Here is a 12,972-nt window from a genome sequence, read left to right as displayed (position 1 = left end):
TCTAGTAAAGAAGTACTGAAGCAAAGTAGCACTCTAGTAAAGTAGTACTCCAGTAAAGGAGTACTCCAGTAAAATGTACTCCAGTAAAATGTACTCCAGCAAAGTAGTACTCCAGTAAAGGAGTACTCCAGTAAAATGTGTCAGGTTGACTTCCTTTCCAAAAGGAATAGATGAGTTGTGAGCAAAGTATTGAAGATGTGTTTAATCAAAGTACTTCAAGTACACAAAGTGTTCCTCCCACAGGACAACTGCAGTACATGTACTTCCTTCCACAATACTGCACTTAATAAACTCTTTCTAGTAACAAATATCATCACTGCTATTGTACACAAGACTTGTTCTGGGCTCCTACTTCCCACATGCACCATTTTATTTCAAATACTAACTTATTCTTCTTTCTTACACAACATACACACACATACATATATATATATATATATATATATATATATAAATATATATATATATATATATATATATATATATATATATATGGTTCCTTCTAGTGTACTGCATGTGATGTACTATGATGTGTATAGTAGGACTAGTGTGGTGGTTCCCCATGTGGAGTGAGACCAGGAGAAGATCCGTGGCACAGGTGGTGTATTCTCTCTGCCAGTACCAAGCAGTGCAAGATGCGACTCTTCTCTGCGTGGACTTCACCTGGACTCACCTGGCCTGTGAGCTTGGAGGAGAAGCGGACCAGGTCCTGCATGAAGAGACCCGCTGCTCCCTTGGCCGACGGGGGGATCTGTGTCAGCGAGCCCCCTTCAAAGTCAAAGTGGATCTTCTTGGCTCTCGGGAGGCCCGGCCCTCGTTCCTCGGTCCACGTCAAGGCTCTGTGGCACATCATCACAATTACTGGAAGGAACACCACCAAAGGCCTCCATTTTGTCTGACACTGTTGGCGTGACCCCGGGATGCAGAGACAGCAGGCCATGTGCAGGTCAGACGGCCCTTTTATTAGGAACAGCTGGCCAAAATTCCAGAAACCTTGCTTTCTGGAATAATAATTATCCCTTTCTCGAAATGACAAATATTTTGTTTTTTTAGAATTATATATATTGATTTATAGAGGTATAAATATTACTTTTTAGAATGATAAATATTACTTTTTAGAATGATAAATATTGCTTTTTAGAATGATAAATATTGCTTTCGAATGATAAATATTACTTTTTAGAGGTATAAATATTACTTTTTTGAATGATAAATATTGCTTTCTCCAACAAAAAATGTTGCTTTCTGGAATAAAAACTTATTTTTTTACTTTCTAAATTAAAAATATTGCTCTCTGGAAAAATAATTCTTAAATTCTTGAATAATAACGTTTGTTTTCCAGAATAACTTTTTGGAATAAAAAATTATGCTTTTGAAAATTATAAATCTTGCTTTCTGAAATAAAAATAAAAAAGTTTTCTGGAATAATAAATCTGCCATTCCTGAAGAATAAATCTTACTTCATGAAAATAACTTTCTGGAATAAAATGTTTTTTTTTTTACTTTCTACAATAAAAAATATTGCTTTCTGGAAAAATAAATCATTCTTGAATAATAATAAAGTTTATTTTCCAGAATCACTTTCTGGAATTAAAAAAAAATGCTTTCTGGAATAATATATATTCCTTTCTAGAATAAACAATGATTTTGAGAATAATATATCTTGATTTAAAAAATATTTTGCTTTCTAAAATCATACTTTTTTTTTTCTGGAATAAAAAAAAAAAAAAATCCCGAATAAAATTCTTGCTTACTTGAATGAAAAAAATATTGCTATCTGTAATTGTAATTGTTGCTTTCTAGTAATAAAAATATTGATTCCTGAAATGGAAACATATTTATTTCCAGAATTATAAATCTTGTTTTCTGGAATAAAAAAAGTTGACACCTACAATTATACATTTTGTTGTCTGGAATTAAAAAAATATTGTTTTTTTTAGAATAACATAATTTTCAAAAATAGAATTTAAAAAATCTTGCTTTCAAGAATAATAAATCTTGTTTTCTGGAATAAAAAAAATCCTGTCTTTTAGAATTATAAATCTTTCCCTCTAGAATAAAAAAAAAATCTTGCTTTCTGAAATGGAAACATATTTATTTCCAGAGTTATAAATCTTGTTTTCTGGAATAAAAAAATAAAATTATTTTTCTAGAATAATAAATCTTGCTTTCTGGAATCAAAAAATAATAATTTCTAGAACACTAAATCTTGTTTTCTGGAATTAAAAAAATTATTGTTTTTTTTTTAAGAATAATAAATTAAAAAATTGGAATCTAAAAAATATTGCTTTCAAGAATAATAAATCGTGTTTCCTGCAATAAAAAAAATATAATTTCTAGAACACTAAATCTTGTTTTCTGGAATTAAAAAAATTATTGTTTTTTTTAGAATAATAAATTTAAAAAATTGGAATCTAAAAAATATTGCTTTCAAGAATAATAAATCGTGTTTCCTGCAATAAAAAAAATCTTGCTTTCTTAAATGGAAAAATATTTATTTCTAGAATTATAAATTTTGCTTTCTGGGAATAAAAAAATATTTCTTTGTAGAACAAAAAATATTGTTTTCTGGAATAATAAATCCTGTTTTCTGGAATTAAAAAAATCTTGTCTTTTAGAATTATACATTTTTCCCTCTGGAATAAAAAAATATTGCTTTCTGAAATGGAAACCTATTTTTTTCCAGAATTATACATTTTGTTTTCTGGAATAAAAAAATACACCTTTTTTTTTAGAATAATAAATCTTGTTTTCTGTAATTAAAAAAGTTGATTTCTAGAACAATATATATTGTTTTCTGGAATAAAAAAATAAATATTGCTTTCTGAAATGGAAAAATACTTATTTCCAGAATTATAAATTTTGCTTTCTGGAATAAAAAAAAAAAATTCTTTGTAGAACAAAAAATATTGTTTTCTGGAATAATAAATCCTGTTTTCTGGAATAATAAATCCTGTTTTCTGGAATAAAAAATGCTTGTCTTTTAGAATTATAAATCTTTCTCTCTAGAATAAAAACATTTTGCTTTCTGAAATGGAAACATATTTATTTTCAGAATTATAAATCTTGTTTTGTGGAATAAAAAAATACATCGTTTTTTTTTTTTTTTTGAATAATAAATCTTGCTTTCTGGAATAAAAAAAGGTGATTCCTAAAATTATAAATCTTGCTTTCTGGAATTAAAAAATATATAATTTCTAGAACAATAAATCTTGTTTTCTGGAACAAAAAAAATATATTGTTTTTTTTAGAATAATAAATCTTGCTTTCTGGAATTAAAAAAGTAGATTTCTAGAACAATAAATCTCGTTTTCTGGAATAAATAAAAAAAAAAATTTTTTTTTTAGAATAATAAATATTGCTTTCTGGAATTAAAAAAGTTGTTCTCTAGAACAATAAATCTTGCTTCCTTGAATTTAAAAAATATTGTTTTCAAGAATAATACATCTTGTGTTCTGGAATAAATAAATAAAAATCTTGCTTTCTCAAATGGAAAAATATGCTTTTTGGAATAAAAAAATATTTCTTTGAAGAACAAAAAAATCTTGTCTTCTGGAATACAAAAAAATTGTCTTTTAGAACAATATATCTTTCTTTCTGGAGTAAAAAAAATCTTGCTTCCTCGAATTTAAAAAATATTATTTTCAAGAATAATACATCTTGTTTTCTGGAATAAATAAATAAAAATCTTGCTTCCTCAAATGGAAAAATATTATTTTTGGAATAAAACAAATATTTCTTTGTGGAACAAAAAAAATCTTTTTTCTGGAATAATAAATCTTGTTTTCTGGAATAAATAAAAAAATATTTTAGAACAATAAATCTTTCTCTCTGGAGTAAAAACAAAAATCTTACTTTCCGGATTTAAAAAAAGTTGATTTCTAGAATAATACATCTTGCTTTCTGGAAATAAAACATTATAATTTCTAGAACAATATATATTTTTTTCTGGAATAAAAAAAATAATAAATATTGCTTTCTGGAAATAAAACATTATAATTTCTAGAACAATATATATTTTTTTCTGGAATAAAAAAATTGTTTTTTTTTTTAGAATAATAAATATTGCTTTCTGAAATTAAAAAAGTTGATTTCTAGAACAATAAATCTTGCTTCATGGAATTTAAAAAATATTGCTTTCAAGAATAATACATCTATTTTCTGGAATTAAAAAAATCTTGCTTTCTAGAATAATAAATCTTGTTCTCTGGAAGAAAAAAAATATTGCTTTCTCAAATAGAAAAATATGATTTTTGGAATTAAAAAAATATTTATTTGTGGAACAAAAAAAATCTTGTTTTCTGGAATAATAAATCTTGTTTTCTGGAATAAAAAAAAGGTCTTTTAGAACAATAAATCACAATAAATCTTTCTCTCTGGAGTAGAAAAAATCTTGCTATCCGGATTTTAAAAAAAGTTGATTTCTAGAATAATAAATCTTGCTTTCTGGAAATAAAAAAATATAATTTGGAGAACAATAAATCCTGTTTTCTGGAATAAAAAAACAATTGTTTTTTTTTTTAGAATAATAAATCTTAAAATAATGATATTTCTAGAACAAGTGTTAGTTTTCTTGTCCTCCATGTTGGACTGACTTGTTATCCACAGTGTGGAGCGTGGCGGTCATCTTGCTGTAGTTCCTCACAGGCTCCTCCTCCATGGTTGCCGCGGCAACAGAAAGCTGACCAAAGAGTTGAACTAACCAGGTGAGGCGAGCGATGCCACTGAAGGACATGAACCCAGAACTGGCCTTCAGAACTCCACCTGTGGACAGATCAGACCCCACACAGGTGAGACTTGTGGGCTTTTCCAAGGTTTGAGGTGGTTCAGAACCAGGTCGACTTGGTGGATACATGGCGATATCACCATGTATCAAAAGCTCTGTGGATATCACCCCTATACAGGTCTATGTGTCCATGGTCTCGGACTGGAGCTTAAAACTGTAGAAAGACTGGCCTGTAAAATGAAGACTTCCTTCCAGCAGGATCTTTCCTTGGACTTCTTTCTGCAGGGCTTTGAAGTCTGCTGACATCAGCTCGATGTGTTCCACGTGAAGAACCACACCTGCGCACGCACACACACACACACACACACACACACACACACACACACACACACACACACACACACACACACACACACACACACACACACACACACACACACACACACACACACACACACACACACACACACACACACACACACACACACACACACACACACACACACACACACACACACACACACACACACACACACACACACACACACACACACACACACACACACACACACACACACACACACACACACACACACACACACACACACACACACACACACACACACACACACACACACACACACACACACACACACACACACACACACACACACACACACACACACACACACACACACACACACACACACACACACACACACACACACACACACACACACACACACACACACACACACACACACACACACACACACAGTCAAGATCTTCTGGACAAGACCAGGTGTGTCCTGACAGAACAATATTTCCTGGTACTTGGGTGGTGTGCCTGGTGATTGTGTCCGTGGAGGACCACCTATCCAAGACCGTGGTACCAGGACATGTGCTGACTGGACCAGGCCCTGCCATGGTCTATCCAGCAGTTCTAGGTCCCCAAAGCTGCCACACATGAGTGAAGGGTGGGCAGAGCTGTGGACACTCTGGCTTTTGTCATTTCTCAACAAACTGGACAACAACTTGGAGAAGCTGTCTAGTCTGCAAGGCGAAGGTAAATTTGTTCAAACATAAACATTTTCATCTAGATTTCTTCTTCCCCTTGGGACGGTTTTGCAAGGTCGTTGCTAGGGAGACTGCTCCAGAGCTCCAAATTCCTTCTCTGGACACACTCTTGTTGTTTGTTACTTCTGTTGGACTGTGCTATCACGAAAATACTCTGCGAGAGCAACAAAATCAAGGGACAAGCGACTCTTCAGGCTTATGTCTGCCACCTAGTGTTGGTTTGAGACTAGGGCCTAGACTCTTCAGGCTTATGTCTGCCACCTACAGTGTTGGTTTGAGACTAGGGACTAGACTCTTCAGGCTTATGTCTGCCACCTACAGTGTTGGTTTGAGACTAGGGCCTAGACTCTTCAGGCTTATGTCTGCCACCTAGTGTTGGTTTGAGACTAGGGACTAGACTCTTCAGGCTTATGTCTGCCACCTAGTGTTGGTTTGAGACTAGGGACTAGACTCTTCAGGTTTATGTGTGCCACCTAGTGTTGGTTTGAGACTAGGGACTAGACTCTTCAGGCTTATGTCTGCCACCTACAGTGTTGGTTTGAGACTAGGGACTAGACTCTTCAGGTTTATGTCTGCCACCTAGTGTTGGTTTGAGACTAGGGACTAGACTCTTCAGGCTTATGTGTGCCACCTAGTGTTGGTTTGAGACTAGGGACTAGACTCTTCAGATTTATGTCTGCCACCTACAGTGTTGGTTTGAGACTAGGGACTAGACTCTTCAGGCTTATGTCTGCCACCTAGTGTTGGTTTGAGACTAGGGACTAGACTCTTCAGGCTTATGTCTGCCACCTAGTGTTGGTTTGAGACTAGGGACTAGACTCTTCAGGCTTATGTCTGCCACCTAGTGTTGGTTTGAGACTAGGGACTAGACTCTTCAGGCTTATGTCTGCCACCTAGTGTTGGTTTGAGACTAGGGACTAGACTCTTCAGGCTTATGTCTGCCACCTACAGTGTTGGTTTGAGACTAGGGACTAGACTCTTCACATGCTGTTTTATGGAGAGGAGTTCCGGACCTGGACCACCAGGGAACTAGACTCTACACCCTCCAACGTGGGGGTGCGTCCCTACATCCGCAAACAAAAGCAGGGGCGGCACTGTGGCTCCTTGCTGATGACTCTGGACATGGGGAGACCAGTCTAGGTGGTTTTGGCCTATAAGTAAAGGTCTTAGTCCTCCATCTGGATCCTGTCCCGCGTGGAAGTCCACATATGTGTTTGTGCTTATGTTGATTGAGGTTTTTTATAGTCTCAAAGTGACTTTTCAAACAGAGTGTGGTACTGTTGTACCGTGGTCCTATACTAGTACCGCTATATAGTCCAGACTTTAGTGTGTGAGGTATGGAAAGGTGTGAGTCCTTGGAACAGCTCACCTTTTTCCTCAGCTAAGTCCCAGAGGAGGCCAGCAGCGTTGGAGGTGAGGGTGATGGGGTATTCCACACACACGTGTTTCCCTGCCGCAAGGAACTTCCTGCAAGGATCAAGCACAGCGTCCCTACGCTTTGAACCCTGCGGCTTGGAAAAAAGGCGCCGCTAATTTGTGCATTTTTCTTCTCCGTATTCAACAAATACTTTTCATTTTACATAAACACTGAAAAGGTGTGTTGAAGTACTAGTGTTTTCTTAAAGGTACAGTACACCTGTTTAAGTACTAGTGTTTTCTTAAAGGTACAGTACACCTGTTTAAGTACTAGTGTTTTCTTAAAGGTACAGTACAGTGTTGAAGTACTAGTATTTTCTTAAAGGTACAGTACAGTGTTGAAGTACTAGTGTTTTCTTAAAGGTACAGTACAGGTGTTGAAGTACTAGTGTTTTCTTAAAGGTACAGTACAGTGTTGAAGAACTAGTGTTTTCTTAAAGGTACAGTACAGTGTTGAAGTACTAGTGTTTTCTTAAAGGTACAGTACACCTGTTTAAGTACTAGTGTTTTCTTAAAGGTACAGTACAGTGTTGAAGTACTAGTATTTTCTTAAAGGTACAGTACAGTGTTGAAGTACTAGTGTTTTCTTAAAGGTGCAGTACAGTGTTGAAGTACTAGTGTTTTCTTAAAGGTACAGTACAGTGTTGAAGTACTAGTGTTTTCTTAAAGGTACAGTACAGTGTTGAAGTACTAGTATTTTCTTAAAGGTACAGTACACCTGTTTAAGGACTAGTGTTTTCTTAAAGGTACAGTACAGTGTTGAAGTACTAGTGTTTTCTTAAAGGTACAGTACAGTGTTGAAGTACTAGTCTTTCTTAAAGGTACAGTACAGGTGTTGAAGTACTAGTGTTTTCTTAAAGGTACAGTACACCTGTTTAAGGACTAGTGTTTTCTTAAAGGTACAGTACAGTGTTGAAGTACTAGTGTTTTCTTAAAGGTACAGTGTTGAAGTACTAGTGTTTTCTTAAAGGTACAGTACAGTGTTGAAGTACTAGTCTTTCTTAAAGGTACAGTACAGGTGTTGAAGTACTAGTGTTTTCTTAAAGGTACAGTACACCTGTTTAAGGACTAGTGTTTTCTTAAAGGTACAGTACAGTGTTGAAGTACTAGTGTTTTCTTAAAGGTACAATACAAGTGTTGAAGTACTAGTGTTTTCTTAAAGGTACAGTGTTGAAGTACTAGTGTTTTCTTAAAGGTACAGTACAAGTGTTGAAGTACTAGTGTTTTCTTAAAGGTACAGTACAGTGTTGAAGTACTAGTCTTTCTTAAAGGTACAGTACAGTGTTGAAGTACTAGTGTTTTCTTAAAGGTACAGTACAGGTGTTGAAGTACTAGTGTTTTCTTAAAGGTACAGTACAGGTGTTGAAGTACTAGTCTTTCTTAAAGGTACAGTACAGTGTTGAAGTACTAGTATTTTCTTAAAGGTACAGTACAGTGTTGAAGTACTAGTCTTTCTTAAAGGTACAGTACAGTGTTGAAGTACTAGTCTTTCTTAAAGGTACAGTACAGGTGTTGAAGTACCTGACGTTGTACTCGTGTGAGGCATTCTCAGTGCAGATGAAGACAACATGGATGTCGTCTCTCTTCACAACTTCTTCTTCTGACAGCTGACACACTCCTTGTTCGCTCTCCAGTCTTCTCCTGTCCACAAACACGTCACCAAAGTGTGTGTGTGTGTGTGTGTGTGTGTGTGTGTGTGTGTGTGTGTGTGTGTGTGTGTGTGTGTGTTACCTGGATACGAAGCCTTTGAGAGTGAGTCGTTCAGCAGGACTGCCTTGCAGCGGAGCCAACATGTCTCTGATCCTCACCCGCCCCGCTGTGCCCACGCCCACCACTGCTGCTCCCAACATGCTGACAAACAACAACAACAACAACAACAACAATAGGAGCTTGCAGCTACACAACAGCTAAGCACACAAGCCAGACATAGGCAATAATCATTGAACAATACAAACAATATGGTGCATATTACTCACACACACACACACACACACACACACACACACACACACACACACACACACACACACACACACACACACACACACACACACACACACACACACACACGTCGTCTCCAAGGCACATTAGAAAAGTATCCAGTAACAAACGTGTCCGCATCATTTAACTGGCGCTTAATGGCAGCCCAGTGGCCATGAATTTGACTGTAAAAAAAAGCACTTTTCTGTTTAAAGTAAGAAAAAAAAACCAGTATATTTTACAGTAAAATTGAGCTTCAATTTTTTTTTACTGTAAAAAACAGCAGTAGTTTTCATTTACAGTAATATATTGTACAAACTGCTGAGAATTTTACAGTACAATTCTTGTTGAGCTTCCAGTTTTTAACACAAAATCAACAGAGTAAACAAAAAAAATAAATACAAATTAAAAAATATATATATATATATATATATATATTCAAATGCATGGGACATTTTGTAACAATGACAATTGATTTATAAATATTTCATATATGTAGACATACAGATATTAAAAATCACTTACTGGTTTACTGACATGACCAGTAACACTGCAACTTATTTACCTTTAAAATGTGCACCAAATCATAATAATAATAATAATATTAATTCAAAAGAAAAACATTTTCATGACACTGTTCCGCATGACGACCACCAGATGGCAGTGCTGATGCGTTTTGGTTTTATAAGTGCTTTATTTGACTAAATATCAGAGGTGTGGACTCGAGTCACATGACTTGGACTCGAGTCAGACTCGAGTCACGAATTTGATGACTTTAGACTCGACTTGACAAAATGTAAAAAGACTTGCAACTCGACTTAGACTTTAACATCAATGACTTGTGACTTCACTTGGACTTGAGCCTTTTGAATTGACATGACTTGACATGACTTGCTACTTTCCCCAAAACCCAAAGATGAAAAAGTTATTCGGGAGCGCTCCGTATTTTTCATTGTGTACTTGTCTATCAGCGTTGCGTGTGTCAGCTGGTGTGCTCTCAGTACAACAGCCAATCAAATTACATCTACTTTGTTTTCATCACACAGCATTCATCCAATCAAATTGCAGGACAACCAACGAAGAAGACATGTCCAAACCACACGCCAGTGAACAAAAAATGATACCTAAAATCATTTCGTTTGGGTATAAAAATTACGAGGTGGTCAACACAAAACGGTTTGCAGTATGCAACACATGCGGTTCCAAAATGACTGATGGAGAGGCAACAACTTCCAACTTCGTCCGGCATTTGAAGTTGCACAAAGAACGGTAAGTTTTGAATGTAAGATAACGTTTATTGGCTAAGTAACGTGACTTTTATTTGCTGTGTAGTTAAATCAGTGAGGCTGTAAACTCACTGCTAACGTTATAACGTTATTGCAAACACGGGAATCTGTTGCAGTTCACTACCTTATTCATACTTTTTGTTCAGTGATTTTTTTTTAAGCTGGGTTACGTTAGTCAATATATCACACGTAACGTTAGACGGCGGTCAGCAGCACCGCGTATTTTAGCCACCTAAAAAAAGACAAAAATAGTCAAATAAAGGTCAGTTAAAATGTATACTATATTATGAATATGTGTACCGTTTTAGCTAGCTTTCTGACATACTGTTGGTTGTTTACCTCAGTGGTCCGTGGATCGATTGGTATCGGGCCGCACAAGAAATATTTTTTTTTCTTTCTTTTTTTAATTAAATCAACATAAAAAACACAAGATACACTTACAAGTAGTGCACCAACCCAAAACAACTCTCTCCCCCCTTTTGTTCTGGGCATTGAACATGAAGACTCTTCCTTCACTGTTCCGAGTGGCCATGAGAGTCTTGGCAGTGCCTGCCTCCAGTGCTCCAGTGGAGCGAGTTTTCAGCCATGGTGGCATCATACTACGCCCCCATCGTGCACAAATGACTGACAGACTCTTGGCTAATTTGGTCTTTTGCAAATGCAATGCAGCATAGGGCCCTGACATATAAAAAGTACAACTTTTTTGTTATGTTCACGTATATGTCATGTTTTTTCAATGTTAACACTTTTGTACAAATAAGTACATTTGCACTTTATTTTTCAATGTGTTTGTTCTGTAAAGGAATGAGTTAATGTTTAAAATGACTGGTTAATAGTGCTATTATAAAGTGCAATGTCAGCACAATTTTCTTTCCTGCAATTTAAAATGCACTTGTTTTAATAAATAAATACAGCGTTTGAAAAGCATACACAATCTGTGTTAATATATTAGTCTGTGGTTAAAAGGACTTGAAAGGACTCGAAACTCAAAATGCAGGACTTAGGACTTGACTTGAGACTTTCCAGTCTTGACTTTGGACTTGACTCGGGGCTTGCCTGTCTTGACTCGGGACTTGACTCGGACTTGAGGGCAAAGACTTGAGACTTACTTGTGACTTGCAAAACAATGACTTGGTCCCACCTCTGCTAAATATTGCCTCGGCGTTTATTCCTCCGCGAAATATTAATAATAAAAAGTAATATAGATAATAAGTAAGATTAAGAGTAGTAACACTTCAAACGATGTTTAAATAGATAATGTCGTAGCTTAAACGCTAACAAATAATTCATGAATGTAAAACCATGTTATTATTATAATCACCAATTAAACCCGAACAAGATATTAGATTTAACTTACATTCCCAGAATAAAACATACTTTGTGTTTGTCTTACCTGCTTCGTCGCGGTCTTGTCTGAACTGCACCGGAAGTAGCTCTCAAAACAACAACGGAAGTAGATTCTCCTTCTTCCGTTTAATGGCGGTTGGGAGGCCGGAAGTCGGTCTTTTCAAGCTAAAGCTCAAACGAGACTACAGCTAGTGGGCGGTGTGTTTAGTGGTGACGTCATGCATGAATAGCCCGCCATCTTGAAGCGGGCAACATCTCCATCTAGCGGCAGGATCAATGAAAGTCACACATTTCATACATCATCAATACTTGACTCATTTTCACGCGGTTTGTTTTAATACAAACTTCTACATGTAGATATATTTAATACAAACTTCTACATGTAGATATATTTAATACAAACTTCTACATGTAGATATATTTAATACAAACTTATACATGTAGATATATTTAATACTACAACATAATCATTAATTATGTTGTAGTGGTACTTATTAGGCTGGTACTCTCCGGTACACCTGGATAGACCTTACCTCTCCGGTACACCTGGATAGACCTTACCTCTCCGGTACACCTGGATAGACCTTACGTCTCCGGTACACCTGGATAGACCTTACCTCTCCGGTACACCTGGATAGACCTTACCATGAAGTCTGAGGACTGTGATGTTGTGTTTAAGTCCATGGAACACAATTCAAATGTAATCGTTTAATAAGTAGCACATTTGACTAGTAACATGGTAACCTTTAAAAGATACGCAGTAAAAAAAAAAAAACATGAATTAAAGTAGTAGTACTAGTACTAGTATTTAAAAAGTTACAATGAAACAAACAAAACAAAACAAGCCTTCAATGATTTAAAAAGTAGAAAAAAACATGGTACTATGAAGTACTACATGTAGTCGCTGATCACAAGTACCCGTAATACATGATCATGTAGTACATAATATAGTTGAAGAACATTTAGTACATAATCATGTAATACATGAACATTTTGTACATGATCATCTAGTATATGAACATTTAGTACATACTATAGTTTAAGAACATTTAGTACATATTCATGTAGTGCATGAACATTCAGTACATAATTATGTAGTACATGAACATTTAGTACATGATCATGTAGTACATGAACATG

The 12,972-nt window shown here is 35.5% G+C and overlaps 1 protein-coding gene across 1 annotated transcript; it reads right to left on the bottom strand.

Moving 5' to 3' along the window:
• Nucleotides 1-453: 453 nt before the first annotated feature.
• blvra (biliverdin reductase A) lies at nucleotides 454-11,974 on the bottom strand. Its single transcript, XM_061928702.2, has 7 exons — nucleotides 11,879-11,974; nucleotides 8,951-9,070; nucleotides 8,741-8,860; nucleotides 7,173-7,270; nucleotides 4,957-5,064; nucleotides 4,596-4,764; nucleotides 454-839 (listed from the first exon to the last, which is right to left on the bottom strand). Exons 2-7 carry the CDS (start codon nucleotides 9,067-9,069, stop codon nucleotides 545-547), a joined length of 909 nt encoding a protein of 302 aa, XP_061784686.2. The 5' UTR covers nucleotide 9,070; nucleotides 11,879-11,974; the 3' UTR covers nucleotides 454-544.
• Nucleotides 11,975-12,972: the final 998 nt, after the last annotated feature.

This window comes from Nerophis lumbriciformis, linkage group LG33 (assembly GCF_033978685.3).
Source record: "Nerophis lumbriciformis linkage group LG33, RoL_Nlum_v2.1, whole genome shotgun sequence".
In the NCBI taxonomy this organism is placed as follows: domain Eukaryota; kingdom Metazoa; phylum Chordata; class Actinopteri; order Syngnathiformes; family Syngnathidae; genus Nerophis; species Nerophis lumbriciformis.
This window is presented reverse-complemented; position numbering and strand designations above follow the sequence as displayed.